This window comes from Monodon monoceros, unplaced genomic scaffold (genome assembly GCF_005190385.1).
Source record: "Monodon monoceros isolate NGI ecotype Baffin Bay Population unplaced genomic scaffold, NGI_Narwhal_1 Super_Scaffold_8, whole genome shotgun sequence".
NCBI lineage: Eukaryota > Metazoa > Chordata > Mammalia > Artiodactyla > Monodontidae > Monodon > Monodon monoceros.
This window is the reverse complement of record NW_021703785.1, coordinates 2,957,205-2,980,216: the sequence shown is the minus strand read 5'-3', so window position 1 is coordinate 2,980,216 and position 23,012 is coordinate 2,957,205. Positions and strand designations below refer to the sequence as shown.

The following is a 23,012-nucleotide window of genomic DNA, read 5'->3' as shown; positions in this document are numbered from 1 at the left end:
ACACAAGGTAGGTGATTAGTAGAGGTATTTGCTGAATGAATCTAATTCAATCCCCTTTGAGATAATTCACGTGTAAGGAAAATGAGGCCCAGAGAGGCAGAAGAGTTTGCTCAGTGTCACACAGGAGAATCTCCTTCCCCGATGCCTAGTTAATCCCGCCTCCTTTTCATTCTCTGTTAATTGTGTTTTTTTTTTATACGTGATAAGAGAAGAGAAAATGATTGAAGACACTGTAACATTAAATCACATAATCTGTTTTATCATTTTAAATTTATTTAACCTATAGCTTCGCTCAAAAGTTTTGTGGCTACGGTGGTATATTACACGATATGAAATAGATTATCCTGTAATATAAGGAACCAGTTTCTCTGCCGACTACCTAACACCACGCCTTGGGACATCAAACCCAAGAACGTTGTTCAATTATTTTATCAAATGGTACTTATTTTAGCCTCAGATTTTTCCAGGACAGCTGATTCCATATTCACTCCAGATCCTCTCTTTAGGTCTGGAGAAGTCGTTTCTTGAATAACTCAGCAAAGACTTAGTACAAGAGGATCCTCTGCTTTTTATACTCAATCTGCTGGTCAGTGTTTCCCTTTGTCAAAGGCAAGTGGGGATTCCATCCTCAAACTGCAGGAGGGCCCTTGGCTAAGAGCAGCCCTGGACCACAGAGCAATGATACTACGGAAGAAAGCCCAGGGGAAGTAGTCACAGACGAGGTTCCAGAAGAAGCACGTGCCACGGGCAGTAACTGGGGGGCACGTGGTCTGGCTGGGAAACATCTGTAGCAGCAAAAAAGACGTGATCAGCAAAGGATAGCTGTGTGTCCTGGGAGTGGATTTATGGGTGTCACGTTATGAAGGAAATCATGGGATCCTGTTTTTCCTATAAAGGATTCTATCCTTATCCGCTGATTATATAAATCAAAACAAAGTGGGATTAGTTAAAATAGGTAACCGACAAGGACCTGCCGTACAGCACAGGGAGCTCTGCTCAATCCTCTGTAATAACCTAAATGGGAAAAGAATTTGAAAAAGGATAGATACATGTACATGTATAACTGAATCACTTTGCTGCATACCTGAAACTAACACAGCATTGTTAAACAAGTATACTCCAGTATAAAAGAAAAATTAAAAAAATACAAAACCAAAGCAAAGCAGGGCAGGTGGCTGGTGTCACAGGAGTGGCCCATGTGGCTTTAACACTTCCTGGCCCGAGGCTTCACTCACTCTCTGGAGAGCCTTCATGCTTGTTCGCCATGTTGAGGGCACAGCAGGGCTGGGAGCTCTCCCCTCTACCCGTGGCTGCCGAAGGGCTCCAAGTCATTCGTCCAGTGCCGAGCGAGACTCGGACCCAGGCTTTGGTCTCTATCCTGGGCCCCGAGACAGCTCCCTGCAATGTCCAAGCGCCAGAGACTGAGAAAAGCAAGTGCATCATTCTTTGCCGTCTCCTGGCTTTGACTTTGAATTGTATAGCATCCTTTTAGCCATTTTCACATCCTAGGTGGGTGGGTACTTTGCAAAAGTCTCAGTCCGTTTGGGCTACTGTAACAAAATTACCGTAAACTGAGCAGCTTAAACACAGGAGAAACCTATTTTGCATAGTTTTGGAAGCTGGAATTCCGAGGTCCACGTGCCAGCCTGGGCAGGGTCTGGTGAGGGCCTCTTCTGGGTTGCAGACTCCTCATTGTACCCACGTGGTGGAAGGGGGCCATCTCAGGCCTCTTTCATAAGGGCCCTAATCCCACCCATGACCCCCTCACCTCCCAAAGGCCCCGCTTCCCAACACCATCACCCAGGGACGTAGGTTTCAACAAAGGAATCTGGAAGAGACACACACATCCCGTCTATAGCAACAAACAAAGATGAGAAGTTATTTTCTAGAAAATGACACAGAAACCATTTCAACCTATGCTTTCAACTTCCTTACATGTTCATTACGTGTTCATTTCGGTGCCTTTCAATCACTACAAGTCTCACCTTTCTAGCAGGTCTTGAATGCAAAGGAATGTAAGGAAAAGTCTTATTTTCTTCCCCAAGATACGAGCTTAGCGAGCAGGGTAATGAACCCGTGAAGTCCAGAAAGAATGAGGACGCGTGAAACCCTCTTTCCAGAGAACTTAGGGAATCAGCACCCCGGCATCCTTTGCAACAAGCCAGCCACCTGGCCCCTGCATCCCTCCTGAGTCACCAGGTAAATAGCTCAGGTTACTGCGAGCATCGGTGCCCTGCCCAGCTGTCTTGCACAGCTGTTCACTGCCCTCAGGTGTAGATATTTACTCCGGGATTGAGCATATTTTCAGCCACACCTGGATGCCTCCAGGTAGTCAGGAGAAAACGTTTAGTGGAAGGGAAACAACATCCCTTCGGCTGATGGGAGTCTGTGCAGAGGAAGGCTAAGCGGAGGGAGGGGTTTACTCACTATCCTTGCAGTGGAACAGCTTCGCTTCCTACTGGAAAAGTATGTGATGAAAAGCTTCCTGCCGTGTTCAGTTACCCTTTGGAGGAGGCCAGAAAGGGGCCGTTAGCAGCACGACTCCAGAATTTAGGCAAGCACTGGAGGACCACCCCGGGGGCTGCCATCTGGCAAAAATCAAGGTGGCTGAGGGCACGGCTGAGCCGGAGACAGATGTATTATCAACTTTACATTCCGTGGCCCAAGCTGGATACACTCCCCTTCACGTGAGTCTTCAAAGGTCAGCTTGGTAAGTAACTCGGAGGGGAGTGAGAAGAAGAGGATTCCCCGGGCCTCTGTGTTTCTGCAGGACCAGTGGTCCTGACCTTGGAGGGCTGCTCTGGCCACTGGCCGGACGTCCTTGGTCCAGGCCCAGCAGATGAAAGCAGGAAGCGATGTCTGTGAGCCAAGAGCTGAGTGTTTTCAAAAAATAGACCGGACGGGAGGAAGCAGCACGGGTTTGCTTTGAGAGCAGTAAACAAAACTTTGGCTGCCTGCCAGGGAGGAGCTGACATCTCCAGCAGATCCTGGAAAGCTTGGCGGCTGCTGGGGCCTCGTTAGGGCTGGGAATGGGCAGCAGGAGGGCTGCTGGGCAGGGGCGGTGGGGGGGGGGGGCGGGGGGGGGGGGGGGGGTCGTCCCTTCTCCTCCCTCCCTTCCCAGGGAGGGCCATGGTCCAGAGGAAGAGGAAGAGCCCGGGCTGGCTTTGGTGTTTGGGATAAACGCCACCAGGGCTCAGCTCCCTGATGGGAAAAGAGGATGGAGGGAAACGGCCAGGCGGCATCTCCCGAACTCTGCCAGCAGGTGCTTCTTGCGGGACAGGAGCTCGTTCACGAGAGGGTCCTGTTACCACGGGGTCCTGCAGGGAGGGCCCGTCTGGGTCTTAGCCCAGGGCTTCCCTTCCTCCCTCACAAGGAGTCTGAGAGGGGCATGACCACATCCACAAGGATTAAAGAACTTTGCAAAGACAGACCCTTCCCTGGGGTTTGTCGTCCGGTGCCCTCGCAAATTAACTGGCCTCCCTCGCTTTTTTAGGGGAAAACCTGTTTCTGCACACCCCGCAGGACACAGTTATGAACCGAATCTCTAATCTTGCAAAGTCGCCGTGGGCATGACCACTTCTGGGCATCCTCTGGCCTCGCTGGGTGGTGAAGGTAGGTGGCCTGTGAAAAACACTGCCAGTGAGACGGCAACTTCATTAAAACCTCACCTTCGATTATTGTAACAGGAGGTGCCCATCTCCCCTCCTCAGCACACCCGGAAGCGTTCATTCCGTGTGAGGACAAAAGGACCGTGACTCTTGTGTGTTTCACTTTTTTTGGACACAGCATGGCCGTGCATAGCAGACATCACTGATGGTCATACTAACCAAGATCACAATAACGTGCTAACAGCAGTTATATCAGCGGATGAAGAAAATACACGGCCCGGCAATTCTGAATCACCCTGACTCATCACATGCGCTATCTTAAATGTAGGGCAATGGAAACAGCGTCATCAAGATCTAAAGAAGCAACGACCCCCTTTGTCTTTCAACTGGTGGCACTGAAGAGCGGAAATGACAAAGAAGTCGAACACTGGTATAGCTCAGGGTTTGGACACAAAGAGGAATGAACCGCCTGCCCAAGTAGCCTGCAAACTTGCCAAGTGATCTTTAACCTGGGACTCAGGGGCTTCAAGACGGACTAGCTATGATCCTGCCGGACCCTTGAAGATGGTAACAGCATCACTAGATCACCAGGAGTCAATGTGCATCTTCCAAGCTGACCACTAATGGGTCAGAGTCAAACTCTCCCAAAACAGTGCAGGGGGGCCCTTGAGCCTTCAGTGCGGGATGCCCTGGAACCTAGCATTCTCCTCCAAGTTTATAAGTTGGTTTCTGGTGAATAGTTCCAGCATCCACGGGACTTTGAAACAACTCCTCGCTTCTTTATTTACAATCAACTTTTCTGGGTAAATACACTCGCCAATTCCTGCCTTGTACGACTCCCTTAGAATGACAGCCCTCTCGTCACTAAAATAGCAGATTTCAGGGATTTGAAACCCTGCAGATCATGCCTTCTTCCCGGTGCCGAACAGGAGCCCCCAGGAACAATCAGTCAGGGCACCAACGGGCCGCACGTCACCGACAAGTTCCCAGATGCCACACAATGCACGCCAGTCTGTGACTTAAACTCCATCATTTAAAAATCACCTTCCCGGGGCTTCCCTGGTGGCGCAGTGGTTGGGAGTCCGCCTGTCGATGCAGGGGACGCGGGTTCGTGCCCCGGTCTGGGAGGATCCCACATGCCGCGGAGCGGCTGGGCCCGCGAGCCAGGGCCGCTGAGCCTGCGTGTCCGGAGCCTGTGCTCCGCAACGGGAGAGGCTACAGCAGTGAGAGGCCCGCGTACCGCAAAAAAAAAAAAAAAAAAAAAATCACCTTCCCCATCGCTCTGATTTTATTTGTTCAAAAGAGATGACACCCATGTTATTGCATTACTATAATGCCCAGGTAAAGTGGAGGTACAGAAAAACGACTTCTAACAAGGAGGTGAAACCATCCTTGATGAAAACCAACAGACACCATTTTCGTATCTTCCACCTCCCGAACTGCACCTCTTGGCTCTGCTGACCTGACTGCCACATGCTCTGGATGTCATCTGTCCCGTGCCTGTGTCTCGGAAGCAGGATGGCAGCAAGCACACAGGCACAGGTTCCGGGGCTGTGCTTCTGCGTCTGAGTCCTGGTTCCGCTGCTAGTGAGCCCTGTGCCCTCCGGCGAGTCCTTTAACCATTGTGTGCCTCAGTCTCCTCATCTACAAAATGGGATGGCGAATGCCACCACCGAAGGGTGTGAGGGACGATGAAGGAGTGAGTGAGTATCTGTGCAGGACTGAGAACAGCATCCAGCACACAGGCAATGATTCTACGTTTGCTGAAGTGAGTAAAATATTCTTTTTTTAATTAACACATCGACTTTTCATAAATGTTGTGATGTGTGGGGTATTTTCTGGTTTCCAGAAAACAAATATTAAGTGAATAGGTCACACAGTCACAAAGTGTTTTTAAAGAACCAAATATTTACTTAACGACCCCAAACACCAGAAGAGTGGCTTGATGTCAAATTCATTATCCACACAGGAAAAAGCATTCTCCAGGCTTTCTTCATTTCATAAATAATGTATTTTATTGTATTGCATATGGCTATTAAGGAGAGCATCCATGATCATTACAGACTAAATACAATGCACTAGTCTAGTTCCATTGAGTCTGGTTTCCAGCAGTGCCATATGGGCCCTTATATACAGCAAGGACAGTGGAAGACAGCAAGAGAAGGTCAGTCTTTTGTCATATCACAATAGCAAGAAATATATTTAACATCTTGATCTCCAGAAACAATACGTACCCCAAAAGAAAACACTGTTTAATAACTGTTAAAGTTTATATAGCAAAAAATATTTTAAATTTAAGGTAAGTCAGGCAAAATGTACAAAGACCCAATATACATTGTGAAGTTTTAACAAACATAACATTTATACATTTTGGTTCCATTCTGTAAACTAAATTAAAAATGTAAATATTGCATATGCCTTTTTTTTTTGAAATGTACAGAAGAAAATTTAGTATATTATCAACTTTTTACTTCGCTTGTTTAAAGTTGCAGGAGGAACATGAACCATGGGAAGGGTGGCAGGACCAAGTGAAGGATGGGGAGAGCTACTTAAATACGAGTCAGACACTGCAATCAGCAGCGCCCACGTTCAGTCCTATCTACGGGGGGGGGGGGGGGGGGGGGGGGTGGTTTCCATAGCAACTCCATCCATCCCGAGTCCCAAAACTAAACCAAAACTTTAGGACATTTTATACATTTTAATAAAGTCTCTCTATATTACACACTGAAAATGACCATCAAACTAACGTGGTATAGTTTACGCGCTGTTGTGCTGTGTGATTCTCTAGAAAAGTGAAACTTGGAAAATGCTCAGGGCGATCACTTTACATTCAACTTTGTCTTGCGGTACAATCCTCTGTTCTAAAAGGTCAGCATGGCAGGAGAAAGACTTTTGCATTGCAATTAAATACATGTTTAAGACATTGAATTTTTTGGTCTTCCTCTAGAAAAGCCTCATTTTATGAATGCATTATTCTATAGTGATATCTATCTATATATTTATATATATTTTTCTCCCACCCCCCCCCCAAAAAAAAACCCCAACTCGTATCTCCAATAAATTCATGTAACCTCTACAGGACTCTCAGAGAAGAGGCACTGGGGACCCAGACACGGGAGGGGGGCTCTAGAGCTCCCCCGACGTGTCAAGGCAGCAGAGAGATGCCGTGACATCCTGCAGGTCAAGGGCAGCGTTTCTCCCCGACACCCGCGGTAACTACCACCACACCGATACTTTCAGCACACTGAAAACATGTGCAATAGGGGTAGCCTTGTCGGGAACTTTTTTCACAAGTGACATGTACTGTAAGATTGTTTTTCTTCTTCCTTGTCTATTAATAACATAGGGGCCAGAATGCCTCTTTTATCAGTTCCTTTGTGTGTGTGTGTGTGTGTGTGTGTGTGTGTGGCTGTTGTTGAGGGCAGCCTCGTTGCCAGACACAATAGCATCATAGTAAAGATAATACATTTTAAAAGAAATCTGCCAAACCCTTGACCAGCCTTGAACCGCTAGCATGCCTACGTGAATTTTTGGTTAGAGAAATGCAAGCTCAGGATTAAGGATAGCAGAGACGTTTGAGCTTGTAAATAGGATCAAAGGCGTTTGCAATTTGAAGTACCTACATAAACATCTACAGAGAGAAGATTAAACAAGTCTGTTAAAGGTAAAAAGAGATACTCACCCCCTTCCCAGACCCCGCCCCTCCCACCCCCCCATCCCCCAGTACAGCTGATGGTTTTCCAAAGTAGGTTGCTTCAGTTACATATAATAATTATTATTTATCCATCCATCTTCAAAGTCCAATCTCAAATTTCATCTCCGTTGGGAAACGTCAGTCCCACGCTGGGCTCTGTCTGTGAGTAAACACGCAGGTACCTGGGTTGGAGTCTGACAAGCAGCTGTGTACCGGGCCTGTTCGATGAGGCAGATGACCGCGCTGGGACTCTAGGTACCCAGACGTCCTGCCGGCCCCTGACCACGCCGATCTGGCTTCACCTGGAACTGAGGTAGGACGGTGGTAGTTTTGAGAGGATGCCAGTAAATACCAGATTTTACCACTTTAATGCGAATTGGTAGAATCTCCTAGCATGCTGAGGGATATATCTGCTTTGCCAAAATGAAAATTAAGGAGAAATTAAGACACTGGCCACAACGGAAAAGGCCGATGAAAACGTCCAATTTTCTCGTGAATCACTCCTTCCGCTAATTTTGTCGAGAAACAAAACACAACACGACCAGCACAAGGATGAATGCCCCCTGTGGGAACGAGGGATAGAGATGGTTCCACGTCTAATCCAGAGGCGTCCACACGTGGTAATCGCTCAGATTCAAAAGGAAACTGAGCAGCTTCAGATTTTAAAAAAATGCTGAGCATCTTCTGTTCATGTTTTTCTCTGATGTGTGTCGTCACGGGGATAAAGCCAGGCAGATCTTCACTCTGAAAGAGGAAGAAAAGAAGTCAGCGGGGCCGCTGTGCACACAGAGACATCCTACTGCGGGAGACGAGGTCCCTCTCAACCCTCCTTTACCATCTGTGTCACTTTCAGGAAATGATCCACTTTGGGAAACAAACTTTTCCTCATTCCGTTTTCCAGAGACAAGTTCAATGGGTAAACTCCCCTTCGGTTTCCCCAGGAGCAGGGCGACTGGGTTTACAGTGAGTTGTGAGATCCATAAAGTGAGGTTCACATTTTCAATGCAAGAAAACCATTCATGATTCTACCCATGGGAGAGGGGCTGAGCGACCTGGCAACGGCCCCTTAAATGCCCAGGTCTCAGTTCTTCGTGCGGACAGAGGGGGAGAAACCACTGCTTTCCTCACAGGGCTGCGGAGAGGATGAAAACCACGCCACGTGACACCGCGTGTTCTCAGCTACACGGATAATGCCAGTGTGGGTCGCGGTAAGAAAGTGGGAGAAGTAATACGTTCACACTTCTGCCCTCGGAAAACCCTTCCCACTGGGTACTCTATCCTGTTGCTAAAACGACCCAAGATTCAAAAATAAGCCCCCGTTACACACCCGCTTCCTCTGCCCTTGGGCGGAGCCAGCAGGACCCTCACCAGCTTCAAGTGCTCCCCTCTTTCTGGGCTGAAAGATCAAACTTCCTTAACTTTTTCCCAGTCCCCAATGTTTTCAGCATATTTTTACTGTATGTGTTTGTCCCTTTAGAGGACACACCAACTGGAGAGACTGACTGACATTTCACAGCATACTGCCTTTTTTTTCTTTTTAAGCCTCTTGGCTTTTACATCACTCCCCATGCTGGTAACTACTTGGTCACATGCGTGCCCGGTGGGTCACGCCCCACCGTAAACAGAGCAGTGTCTTCCTTTGCTTAACCTGCACCTCTGAATATTCCTCTAAAATCACTCAGAATTCTGCGCTCGGCGCTCACCACACTCCTGGATTTGCTTTTATTGTGTGTCTACTTCTTTTCTGTTCATCTTGAGTTCAGAGGACTAATCCCAGCAAGAGAGAAACTTCCAGTATCCCACAGCCAAGAGTAAGCACCTGCTCTGTAGCCCAGCAGAACCCAAACAAGAGCCTGTGTAGACACGTGCTGTCTACACGCAACATAAATACTGTATCTTTTCATGACGTTTTCAGAAGTTCCCTACAATGTGACATTTTGAGGCAGTGCCACTTCATTATTTTTAAAAAAGCTTACGTCCTTTAAGAAACGTAACAAGTAAACTGTTCAGCACATGAAACTTAATGGAGAACAGGGTCCCAAAGTTCCTCCGAAGGGAAGATGTGTCTCCAGCTATTTTATTCATTATTGTGATTTCTGGTGTCCTAAGAGACTCTGGTGAGAACCTGAAGGTTAGTGTCCCTTAATAAATACAGCATTTGCTAAAATCCACCTGGACTTCAGTCTCACCCTAAATGAGTTTGCATTTTGTCACTCAGGCCCTGACTGTGAAAAGAATCTGACGGCCACCCTAGAGGTAGTACTACCCTGTGGGTCCACTTTCAGAAGGTTTCTATTCAGAGTTTATTTTATTTTTACACTAACGATTAGCTAAATGTACCTAATTGTCTCCTGTTAACGCTAAAACCCCATTACCTTGAAAACAGCTAAGCAAGTAAATTCTTTAATCCCTCAAACTCAAACACACAGAGTTAATTATTGCTGAAAAACTTACATTCCTTTACTGCAAACTCATAGGGCCATGGACATTTTTGCTGTGTTTTTAAGGATGCTTTATTGCTATGAAATAATTATCATTAGATCGTCATGAGCTCTAATCAAGTTGAATGTGTAACTTCATTTTTTTGAAGTACAAACAACACAATTGTCAAAACCTTAATTTCTAAGCACTAGCATTATGAAAGAAAAGAGCTGCTAAGAAGCAAGGAAATAATTCATGCATTTATTCACACAATGACCTTTCAACATTACTTCCAATTCTGCTCCGGTGCAGGGCCTCTGTGAGGCACACGGGAGAATGATGAGGTAGAGAATGGGAGTCACATGACAGCTGTTTTCTGGGCAGGGAAGGAAGCAACTCTTTCAAAGGTGTGCTGCCCTCTGCAAACACCTGCATTCTGAAGGATGCTCGGCTGCAGTTACCAGCAAAGGGAGAAGAAAGCTCTTCCAAGGGCACAAGAGAGATTCGGGCTGTCGGCCACCCAGTGAGTCAACTTGATGTGGGGACAGTAAGGAACATGGTCCCCTAAGATGCTGAGCCGTGGGCCGAGCAGCCCCAGGCTTCCACAGAAGGGAAGGGCCAGGGATGTGGTCCCACACATGGCCAGGGAGAGCCACGGATGACTGGGGAGGGAGGCTGAGCACGCGCGCACGTGCACGCACGCACAGGTACCATCACAGGGAGGGGGATTCATTCACGGCACGTGGGAAGGACGTGAGCAGCCTCAGGCCAAGGAGACCAGAAAGAGGACGGCCACCAGCTCAGAGACAGATGTCTGGGCGAGAGCTGTGCCGTGCTTCACATATCTAAGCGTATAGATGTGCCCTGGAGCCAACACATCGACCCAACGTGGATGCAATCTGTCTCCTACTGGGTCAGATAACAGTGGCCTTGCACAGACACCTCGAGGCAGAGAGCCTCCGAACTTCAGTCCATGCCACCCAAGTCACCTGCCACTGAAACCTCTTGGGTTCACCCCCAACTCGTGGGGAGGTCCTCCTGCACGCACCCCAGCAAGAATCCGGACCTAGGATCACCGGGAGGGGGCCACTCGGGGAAGATGCCTGGGATTCGGGGCTCAAGTGCGTCAAGCAAGCAGACTCTCTGCGGCCAGGCGAGCAGCCAGCCAGCAAAGCCAGACCCGCCTGCCACGAGCCGCCTCTCACTGCTGTCGCTCCATCCCGCGTCCTAGGAAGAAGGGGACGGAGGCAGGAGCGGGGACCTGGGAATGTGAGCCCACTTTTGCCTTTTAGTTAGTTACTTCTAAAGTAAGTTAAATTACCCCTCCCACTGAAAATTAGTCTGCTTCAGCCAACTAGAAAAAAAAATCTTCCAACACTGCTAGCCCATCACACTCAACTGTTAAATATGTGTGCTTCGTAACGATGAGGTTCCAGCAAAATTTTATTTATTTTATGACCTATGTTAATTCTACTAGAGGCAAAGAACCAGTGATCAATTTCACAATTCCTCCACGGTGAATATCATTAAGATGGGAGACGTTCTCTGAACTGTGAGGGTACAGGGGCGACACAAAGAAGAAATAAAGGCCAGAACCATGTGTTGCTGGTGAAAATTACAGAGTAACATGCACCAGTTCTGAATCTGCTCCTAGATGTAATGCTTCTAAAATAATTTAAATTTATTGATACACATTGCATTTGTGGTATAATTACACACTGTACTTGTTCTGTAGCCTAGACATTGCTTCATAAAGAAACTCATTCATGGAAAGCATCAATCTAGTTATTTGATTGAAAAAAAAAAAAAACTTTCAGCACAAAGATTGACGTTGTTCCATATGGCATGTCACGCAGCCCAGCTATCCTTTTCCTTTTCGCTCTGTGACATATGACAAATGACGTTCATATGAGGGATACAGTCCCTTATGCAGTTATCCTAACTCCCTACGGACCAGCGCTAATTCTGCCCTTTCTCTTCCATTTAAAAGACCAATCAGAATGCAAATGAGCACGGGTGTTGTCAACAAAGGCCCCACCTCCAATTTGCTCTATTTTACAAAAAAAAAAAAAAAAGGAAAGAAAAAGAAAACAATCACTGAAAAACTCTGTCCTTGAGCCCAGTGGGGAAGCTCCCTAGCCACGGAAGGCTCGGATGTCAGAACACGGCCACATCACACCACCGCCGAGCTGGCCTCCAAGATCGCAAACACTTCAGTGGAAAATGCAGTGAGTGTCGGGTCGAGAAGGTTTTAGAAATAAATCGGGTAAACGTGCTCAGGCAAATAAACTCAAGCAGCATTCTGGGAGCATGTTCTGACTCACGGCTCTTTTTTTTAATGATTTCTTATGATTACTTGGGTTTGGATGCAGACAGAGTCCCATGTGGGGCTCCATGACACAGCAGGAGGGAACGGGGCCTGGTCTCATGGGCCTTGGGTGAGCAGCAGTGGACAAAACAGACAGCAAACCCACGTAGCAGGTACCAATGACTTACTATTTTCAGGCAGATCTGAATGAGGACCAGTGCAGACACTTATGTGCATGACAAAAATGAAACACTATACTTCTTAAGATTAAAATTTATATTTCTAGTAGCAACTATGATTGAAAAAAAAAAATAAACCCTATGGTGAGCCCAAACATGTCCTTCAGGTCCATTGAGACTTTTTATGTTAAACACAGAATGACGGGAGAAAATAAACTTTTCTGTTACATGAGAAATTCCTAGAAAAGTCAACCTGATAATTCAGTATCTCCTCACTTTACTAGAAGCAAAAACACTCTTAGAATATACCAAAAAGAAAGTAAGGTCGGGTGTGATAACAAGCCAGGGATTCTAAGAAAAACGGTTACTTGAACTTTGCAAGTGGAAAAAAAAAATAACTTAAAAGGAAAATATGGAAGCACAGGGTTCCCAGGACAAACAGGCTCAGTAACTGACTTCACCAACCCGACTCGTGAAAGATTTAGAAGCTTCTTGGAGTTGAGCTCATCATTTCCACTGACAATTAAAATCATTTCATCCGGAATGCTTGTTATTGAAGTCATTTCCCAGCATCAAGTTGCAACTTGATGCTAATGACACAACGTGAAACAGGATGAGACAACCAAGTTCTTACGTGAGGCTGGGGTTAATGAAAGGCATCTCTCTTTCTTTAGCTCTTGTTTAATCCTTCACATAAGACCCTGTCTTAATCACCAAAGACTAGAGCAATCAGGTGTCCTAGACTGTTATCGCACTTCAAATTTCCCCCCATTGTCCAAGTTTCACCCACAGCAACCAGCATAAACTTTATAGTGAATAGCCTACACCAACTTTATGTTGTAATACTTAAGTATCCATTCCTTTTCTGTTTGTTATTGAAAAGCCTGGTGTGTGGATCCTGGAAGCTACCCTTTTAAGAGTTTTCTAGCATCATCGGAGAACTATTATCATGCCCTAACGCAAACACCCAAGAGGCAAAAATGTCCTTAAATTGCTGGTGGACCCTTCTCTTAAATTATGAAACGTTAGACCTTTTCTAGGTAAAAACCAGATGAGGGAGCCTTGGTGACTTGCCCGCTGCCTTGGAGCTGATCAGCAGGAAAGGACGATCCTTAACTTCTCCCAGAACTTTCCTCACTGCTGCCCTGGGGGCTGACAATGCAGCCCCCATTTTTGCAAATAAAAGACGGGAGGACTCGGGAAGGAGTGAGAGGAGGTCTGGAACTTCCATTTGGGTCCTGGAGTTTAAACCTTTACACGGTACCATCAGCTGTTTATCAACTCCCCAAAGACACCGAACCCTGCAAACTGTGCGTTTCTGCTTCGTGCACCTATCTCTCCTGCTGGTCAAGGGCCTGGACCACCTCGGTCCCCAGCATACAGCACATGCCTGTTAGGTCCTTCATGAAGCTCTGACGAGCTAAAGAGAAAGAAAAACCCATGTGGTTCATGCCATGTCTCATAGGCAGAAAAGCAGAATAAAATCTTTTAAAGGAGCACAGAACTTTAGGACTGTCTGAGGCCCAAGAGAAAAGAAAACCTTTGTCGTCTCACACGAGAGTGGCCTTCTAAGGGAGAGGTCAGCAGAGTACGGCCAAATCGGGTCCTTGCCTGTTTCTGGAAATAAAGTTTTATTGGAACACAGCCACGTTCACTCACTTGGACACGGCTGTTTCTCACTTTAACAGTGGAGGTGAGTGATGGTGACAGAGACATTGTGTCCCAGGACACGAGGAAGACAAGGAGGAGAAAGAAGGGTAAATTTGTGAAAGTTACAACACACATTTCCATCTGTGGGTTACACCTGGAGACGAATTGATACCCCCTCTGAAAATTATCGGCAGGCTTACGTGCTTCAGAGATGCAATCCCATTGACTTAAAAGCCTGCTATCCTGTTACAGACCCTACGGAGGAGGAAGCAAGTCATAAAATCATTTATGAAGCTAGCACACACTTTAGGAATTAGTTTCCCTTACTCTTCCACTTGATATTCCATGCATAATACCATAGTACCGAATAAATCTCATTATTACTAAATATATCCTACAGTACTACTCTTTCAACTTGAACATAATAAGTAAATTTATATATGATAGATCTGCAATTCAGAAAGGGCCCAAATCTCTTCTCTTGCTTGAGTCATTTGAGAATGCGACTATAAGCATTATGTTCCTACGCTCTGAAACAACATTTGGGCCAAGTGACGGAACTTGCGTTAAAATTGCAAATATCCTATGAACGGTGTAATTCTCCCTCAGGGGTATATTTTTGTACACTATAAAAATGTTTATATTGTGTCTGTCTGAGGTTCTCAAACCTAAATATTAAAGTTTTGCTATAAATTTAAGGGAATGTAGAATAACAGTTTGTTCAAAATATATCCAACCCCAGATATCCTGTTAGGTATCATTTCAAATGAACCGTTCTTTCCTTCGAATATTTAAATATTTAAGAGTTGCTACTGGGTTTTCTTCGTTTTATGATTTGATACCTTTTTTGTTTTTATTATTGAGACTGAAATAAGCGTTTTCTGGAAGTCTGAAATTATGCCAAATGTAACTCAAATTACCTCTAGAATATCACTAATAGGAAACGTACCTATGAGTACAGCTAAAAAGGTACACCTTCAGGAATCTGAAATTTACTCTGGTTTATACATAATGATAATCCAATAATTTGGAAATGTTCTGAAAACGGGATTTGTGAAGTGCTTGTCTGTCATCACAGAAAAAGAAGAAAAAAGAAAGGATTAGAAAAAAATGGGGGGAAACATATTGTGACCCACCACCAGCCCAGCCAGTGCCCCGAGCTGTCTTGCTGGGCACAGACCCACAGGGCCTGAGCAGCCTCCGCCTCCAGACTGCGAGTACATTCCCTCCCATGGATGACACCTCACTGATACGGACGCCAGCGTCCTGGCTCGGGGGAAAGAACACACCTTGTGCAGACGTACACCTGGCCTTTACATTGAGATGCAGGATCTCCCAGCAATGAGGAGGCTGAGGGCCGTGTCCTTTGCCCTGGCACAGGTGGACACCCATTCCTACCACCGGCCACCTCAGGAGCCTTGCTGGGAGCTCAGGAGGGACTCAGGGCAACCGTCCCCACGGCTCAAGGACATGCGAGTGTGGAGAGCCACTGGCCTCACCAGAGTCGGGGTCCCCAGGCCCAGCAGGCAGCACCCACCAGGCTGTTCCCTGTTAGGAAAATGGGGACATTATTCTTCTGCCCTAGGTTTCTCACTGGGCATGGGGAAACTACCAAAAGAGGTTTTATGCATACAGTATATGACTAAGTAGTACAAACAGGAAAAGCATACATACACACACAAAAATTGTTTTTTCCACACACAGTAAGCACGTGCTGCTGGCAGGATGTGCACCTTGGGGCCGGGTCCTTCTGCCTTCTTCCCGCCCCTTTCAACGATGTACACGGGTAACCACACGCTGCGCTGGGAATGACAAAGCCCCAGGCCTGGCAGCCCTGTGCACTGGGAATCTGAGTACATCCATCTGCCTTCACGGTGTCTCCTCCATTCAAAACTACACCCATGAATGACGTCACCAGCAATTGCAACTTCAAGCAGTAAGTAAACAAGCCATGAATGCACAAACACCAGGGCGAAGAGCTCTTGGGGGGGGAAAAAGTGAATAAACTTGTTTTCATTGGCTAGAAGCGGAACAGAAGCAGAATTGTGTGTTTTTTTTGGGGGGGGGGTAACTCAGGGCCATTTAAAGCTAACAGTTCTCAGACCCTGCCCAGAGCACCCTGCCTGGGTGCTTTCTGCACGCCTCGTGCACAGGCCGCGCGTGTCTCTGCATCACCTGAGAACGCACACATCCCTCTCCGCATCGCAGGGCCCGCGAGCAAGATGCCAGCGGCCGACGGGGCCCCAACTAGGCGGGGCCACGGGGCACAGGACCTCAATTCTCTCGGGGGTCACACACGGCGGTGTCCCATAATGCAGACAGACATTTAAATTCCTCTGTAAATTCCTCTGTGGCCGAAGAGAGCGATTTACATCCAAAAGCAGTACCCCTGATTGAAATTTCAGGAATGAAGAGTGGAACGTGCGAAGTTACAGACCATCTTTATGAAGTGCATTTGCTAAAAAGTCAAGTAAGACAGCAGCCGCCGACAGCCACGCCTTCCCAGGAAAGCAGGGCCAGGGGGACCCAGGCCCCGGTGCCCCAGGCTGCAGACCACCCCCAGCTTCCCCGGCAGGCAGTGCCCAGACCAGCCAGGTGAAGCCGCCCTGCACGCTCGTTCCGCCCAAATGCTGAAATGTTTTTAATGTCCTTCACAACTTGAGCCTCAGCTGGGTACACCTGCTGAAGAGAACTTGTGCAGACTTGTCAGAGCCCAACCTAGACATTCTACTTGCTCGTTTGCTGGGAGGGACCCTGCACACCAGGGGCCTCAGACCCGGGACTTTCAACGTGGCATCGGGAGATCCGCAGAAACCTGTGGTTGGAAACTTTGGCCCCCAGCCCCCTCCTGGAGTGCCCAGGGCCACCAGCTGTCAGACACGGAGCAGGGAGGTGCCTGCCGCTGCCCCCAGGTGGGAAGCCTTCATGCCCGGGGCTGGAAGGCACCCAGTCCTGTCCAGACGGTGACACACAGGGGGACGCTGCTGGGACACCCCTGATCACAAACCCGTCTCATCCTTCCCTCTTTTCCAGGGAGAAGGCAGAGGGCAGGACCAAAATACCCAGCGACATAAAGTCAGCTTCCCAAACTGCTGAAGGCTTGGAAAGGTGGGAAACGATCCATCCATCCGGTGTAAAGACGGCATTTCTTACTGATTGACACGAAAACCTTCCCGGGGCTCCAAAAGCTGGGCAGGGTTTGTCTATGACTTTTTTTTTTTTTTTTTTTTTTTTCTGCGGCACGCGGGCCTCTCACTGTTGTGGCCCCTCCCGTTGCGGAGTACAGGCTCCGGACGCGCAGGCTCAGCGGTCATGGCTCACGGGCCCAGCCGCTCCGCGGCATGTGGGATCCTCCAGGACCGGGGCACGAACCCGTGTCCCCTGCATCGGCAGGCGGACTCTCAACCACTGCGCCACCAGGGAAGCCCTCTCTATGACTTTTAAGAATGGATTTAGAGAAGACATGCCTTCCCAACCACCTCTTTAGGAATCAAAAACACAAACTCCAGACTGAGCAGAGGACCACTTGATAGACCACAACGACGCCCAATACATCACACACACAGGCCCCTCCCCTCCAGAAAAGCATCACGCAGACAGGGATGTCCTGTCCGGAGAGATCACTTCCGCCTTTTCACATTTAGCAGCGTTATGATTCTGTGACACTCGGTCTCTATGAATTAACATAAAATAACTTATTTTCTCCATTCTCCTTAGAGGGCAGCCGGCCATTCTGCAAAATTTACTCGTATCGAACTGAACACGAATGGGGCGTAGGCTTCAAAGTGACCGAAACAGAAGCAGCAGAATAAACTTGCCCATTCATTGTAACTTTCACTATATTTACAAATTGGTTGTTTCAATAGGCTCACATAAAGAAAGATTAATATTTAGCCATTGTCATTCTTTGGAGATAAGCTTGAATTGGAGCCTTATTTGACTTGCCCATACTTCACACATCTTGCACAGATCTGACAAGACTACGCGTGAATCAAGTTATTTACAAGTCTATGCTAGCAATCTGCTTGTAGGGCGAGAGTGGCAGACACAGAGGGGGAAGCACAGCCCCCCCCGGCCGTGTGTCCCCGCTGAGACCCTGGGTGTTGCTCACAAACCTCCCCCCAACGTGAACACGCAGCCTCCCGCCATCCACCCCTTCCTGCTCTGATTCCTTACACATCAAATTCTGAAGAATGACTTGAAGAGACCCACGAGCATAAGCGTGTTTCCTAAAATATACACTGGACAGAGAAAATGCAAATTTCACACTTCCGGTCTGGACAAAGTAATAGCAACCCCTACAAGAAGGAACAACTACTAATACAGTAGAAATAAATAATTAGGATGGGATCGTCATTTTTCTCTTGTCTGAATGGATGAGCTTCTTTAAGACACTTCATGCAGGCCATCCCTTTTTTACGTATCTCAGAAAAATTAAGTAAAACCGAGCTTACGTTCTGAAGGTAGACCTAAACCCATGTCAAGTCCTTAAAGTGACATAAGCTACAAATAGCCACAAAGTCCACGTACTAAGGGTGCGGTTTCTCCACAGAAAGGCTAGAAGAAGGGGAGGGTCTTTATCCACACGCAGTACTAGCTTTTCTGGACGTCTTACACCCCTTAACTCCAAGCTCACCCCCATCGGTGCTTCCACGCTGAGGCCCAATCTCCATGAAATACATGGAATAATGGCTTTTCTATCATTTTAGTTTCCCAATGAGCTGATGAAGAAAATCAATTTGTTGCAGAGCCTGAACCTCACGCTCCTTACCGGAAAGCACACTGTGTGGACGGATGCCCTGGGGAGGGGGAGTTGGGAGTAACTGACCCAGTTTTTCAAAGGAAGCCACTGGGGGTTCTGAGAAGACACAGAACCAGGAAGCAGCGAGCGGACCAGAGCATCGTTCCCTACAGCCCGGCAGAGGCTCCCCTGAGGTCCACTGCTAGACCCCTTCACCCTCGGGTGGTTCCTTTAAAAAATAAGGGTAAGGGCAAGAACGTTCCCTCCTTGGAGGTTCTGAGGATGAAACACCATCTAAACATGTTATAAGGTGCTTTACAAATAACGTCTGGGTAACCGAGCATGTAATTCCACGACCAGACACTTGTGCTTTGATGGCACTGTTTATCTTGTGACAATTTCCCTCTGCCTTCCCCAGTGCAATGACATCTCAGCATATTCCTTCCCCCAGAAACTTTTAGGTCTTTTCACCTTTTACATCATGTTTTTGAGAAAGAAAGTCAGGAGTTGACATATACCACACTAAGTGGAAAAAGATGCTATGGTGAAATGATATGAAAAGTTTTTAAACACTTCACATACTGTTCCAAAGAAACTATATTTTCCATCTTCACTGTTGAACATGAACAAAGTCTTTACACTGGTTGACCAGGCTCTCTACACGTCACGGTTCATTGTTAGTTCCTTCTCATCACCTACTACTCTCTCCCTGCTCCCTCTTGGTCAGCTACACGGGTCTCCTTCTGATCCTGGGACACACCAGCAACTTTCCGCCCCAGGGCCTTTGCACAGTTAGTCATTCCCTTTGCTCATATGACTCTCCCCCTAAATACCTATAGGACTTGCTTCCTCTCCACCTTCTCCCTCTCTCTTCCCTGCTTTGTTTTCTGGAGCACTTGTTACTACCTACACTACTTCATGCTCCGAACACATGTCAACATTACATTTATTTCCTTGGTTTCAAAGGTAGGCTTGAAGATTCGGTACTTTTGGTTTTGGGTTGTTTTTTCTTTGTTTGTTTTAGCTTGGAAGCCAAACCTCTTTCTAGCCTGCACTGTAATATTTTTCAAATGGGTGAAATAGTTTTAAAGTATGCAACATGTCACAATTAGCATCTCTGTAATGAAAAAGTAAGAAAACCTAACCATTTGGTTAAATCTGAAAGCTGAAGGAAGATCTAACCTTTCCCGCCTCTGTCTCTCCTGCCCCACAAGCCACCTTTCTATCCTCCCAAGGAGCCCTTAAGGGAAGTTCCTGTCATTTCTTTGTTGGCTTTTTTCGGGGGAAAACAGATAAAACACACACTTTTTAAAAAGGCTCAGAGCTGCCTGCACGTGGTTTCAGGTGTGTCTTAAGAAAACAGAACTCTACTTGGAAATTAATAGGACGTCTGAAAATTAAGCAATTTTGAAGCCTGCACTATAAATAGAACTGTGATCACATGAAATGTCTGTGGATCATTTATGAGGAAAAAAACGAACTAAAATCGAAATGTTGACTTCTCACGGACAGGCAGCAGCACTGAGCACATCTTACGTGTGAGTTTTCTCAGCTTTGCAGCTACGCATGCTTCCCATCACACAGACTACAGGTGAGCATCCTTCTTCGGCAAGAGCTGAGGGTGAGCAGGGAAGCCTCAGAAGGAACGCGAGAGGGAGTCCACTAACCTCGTGAAGTTTCTGGAATCCAAAGGCTAACAGCAAAGACAGAGCACACAGAGAAATACTGGGAGTTCTGAGGCGAGGCTACCCAGAGCTCAGAGAGGCTGACAGCTCGGAGCCGGGGCCCAGCAAGATCAAACCTGTGGTTTCTCGGAGGAGAAAACTGATGTGGAAATTCCACTTCACTGGATGGACCCCAAGTGTGTGTGTGGGACTGGGGCACTACACGTTTGAGTGGTTCCACCAGACTTTTCCAGCAAGGACACCTGCAGTCCCAGCAGGGACAGCCCATCCTGTGTCTTTGGCCAAGAACGGCTCAAGAATAAATTCAGAGATGAATTCTGAACATTCCAGCTGAACGGCACGGACTCCAGACTCGTGAAGATGCATGCTTATCACCCAGAGTTATTCTAGGAACCGAGTTGAACGCTCCACGCGTTTAACTTGGGTTAAACTTGGGTATTTTACTGCGGTGCTTATTTCATTGAGAACTAAATCTACTCATAAACCAGCACTACCCACAAGCTAAACCACAAATAACAGTAAAACGGAATTAAGATCTGTCCGTGCTACTGCGTCTTTACAATTTTGATTATGACCCTCAGCACCAAAATGTCATTCTATCAGTATTTGGAAGCTACTGCAAACTTTCAACTTGAAAAGAAAATGTTCATTTCAAAAACTTGTCAAAATAAATAAAATCGAAAAACTGTTTCAAAATTCATGAATGTTTGTATTTATAGAAGTGGGTCAATATTTCATATCGAATATTTCCACACAGTTCATTATTAAAAGTTTAAATTTTTTTTGTTTATTCAACCAGTTAAAGTGAGTTTTCTGAAACTGACTGAGATAAACGTCCACTCTGGTTTTATAATATTCTAAAGAAAGAAGAAATACAGATTTTGCAGTTTCGCAACTAAGATATTTTGCGAAAACGCACCTAAATATTTTCAGCTGAACTGTACATTTATTATAAGTCTAACTGGTGAAGTAAGTTTCACCAAACTTATTTGATATAAATATTTGATAAAGTATTTGTTTAAAAAATTTGATATAACTGGAAGAGCTTATGAGTAGCTCATGGATTTGTTTTGTTTCATTTGCATAATACCAAAAGTATTAGTTTAGGTCCCTTTCATGCTGGAAAACATTTTTTAAATTACCTGCATCATATAAGAATAAAACAGAAGCATAACACCACCACAAATCACGGTAGCAAATTATCTTTTAAAAAAATGCATCCAGGCTGTGGTATAAGAAACTGACCACTTTCCCTTTCTAGGAATTCTTGTTGCCTTAGTACTTCAGGAGCTCTGGCTGTACGTCCATCTCTGATTTTCAAACAAAATCAATGTGCACAGCACCCTCTAGTCCATGCCCTGTTTAATCCTGCTTACTGCCTGGAGTTTCTAAAATACTATATGCACAGTTTTTAAATTTAGTAAGAACGTCCTGGCCTGTTTCCAAAACTTCTCCCCCAGCTAACAATTCCCTCCATCCATCCGTCCATCCGTCTATCCATCCATCCATTCATCCACCCACGTTGGGCTCTGGAAGCCCTCCAGGAAGAAAGAAGCAGGGGACCACAGGGGGCCTGAGCTGGGCCTGGCAGGGCAGAAAACGGCTGCGTCACTCACATGACAGGTTGGGGAGGCTTCTACGACCTGGGGATCCAGGGGCATCAGACGGTCACTGAGCTCAGCCTCTATTTTCAGTTGCTTTCCATCACTAGCACGGGGCCGGGAAGCCAGAGCTCCGTCCCAGGTCCTCCGAGGAAGACAAGTTTTCACAGAAGGGATCCAGACCTCATCCAGGGAAAGACTACCGGGTTTACTTACAAACACTCCCCACATAGCACATCAGCATCTTTATTCCCATCCGCTTTCCACCTAACTGGGAAAGTGCTCCACAGAGCCAATGCCCCCTGACAGGGTCCTCTGAGCTTTGCTTTCTTCTTATCCTGAGAAGCAGTTTCATCACTCCATTCATTCCTGACAGGGGGACAAGCATTCCCGTTTTGTTACCCTGCGCCGCTGGCCGCCAGCGATGCTGGGTGGATTACTGGCGCGCGTGGCTTCTAATGGCAGGCGTGTGGCCGTCTGCTAGGAAGGAAGTGCTCTCTCTGCGGATGCTGGAGAGACTGGCAGCTCGTGTAAACACAGCCCTGAACCACTCCCCAGAGCACAAGGCTATAGATTCCCGACCACGCTTTTTCAAACATGGATAGCTGTTGTGTGAGCTGTTACGTTTGTTTATGTCTTCTTTTATGCCTTTCAAAGGGGGGTTAGAATCACATCTTAGGAAGGCAGTGCCTTCTGAAAAACCATTTCTTATCCCATAACAGTGAAGTTAAGTAAGTTTTTTCTCGGAAAAAAATAAAAGATCTTAAAAACAAGAAGGGCACCGGTGAGATAATCCACTCCCCAGAAGATCACCACCTAGCAACCACTGATTATTCATGGGTCCTTAGGCAAATTCTAAAATGGTTCGTTTCCAAATAGACTCATCATGAAATAGAGTGATGACTCGTCATGAAACAGCTTCTTAGGAAACTGCTAATGGCCTTATTCATAATGACGAGTATAGGGTATCTCACTTAGAGAAGAAATGCATCTTAAGGACCCCTCAAGGAAGGAATGAAAACACAGCTCCATTAGATGTCAGGTCAGGGCCCCAGGATGACCCACTGATAAAGAAAAAGGACTTACATTTTCCCAGATCACAGAGGCCTTTCGATTTGAATTATC

General features: G+C 46.6%; 1 protein-coding gene across 1 annotated transcript in view; it reads right to left on the bottom strand.

The window, feature by feature from the left end:
- Positions 1 to 7,334: 7,334 nt before the first annotated feature.
- Positions 7,335 to 23,012, bottom strand: part of IRS2 (insulin receptor substrate 2) — a 28,054-nt gene continuing 12,376 nt past the window's right edge. The window contains exon 2 of the mRNA XM_029210449.1: positions 7,335 to 8,046. Within this exon, the coding sequence (XP_029066282.1) occupies positions 8,042 to 8,046 (5 nt within the window). The 3' untranslated portion in view covers positions 7,335 to 8,041. The remainder of the gene's footprint in view (positions 8,047 to 23,012) is intronic.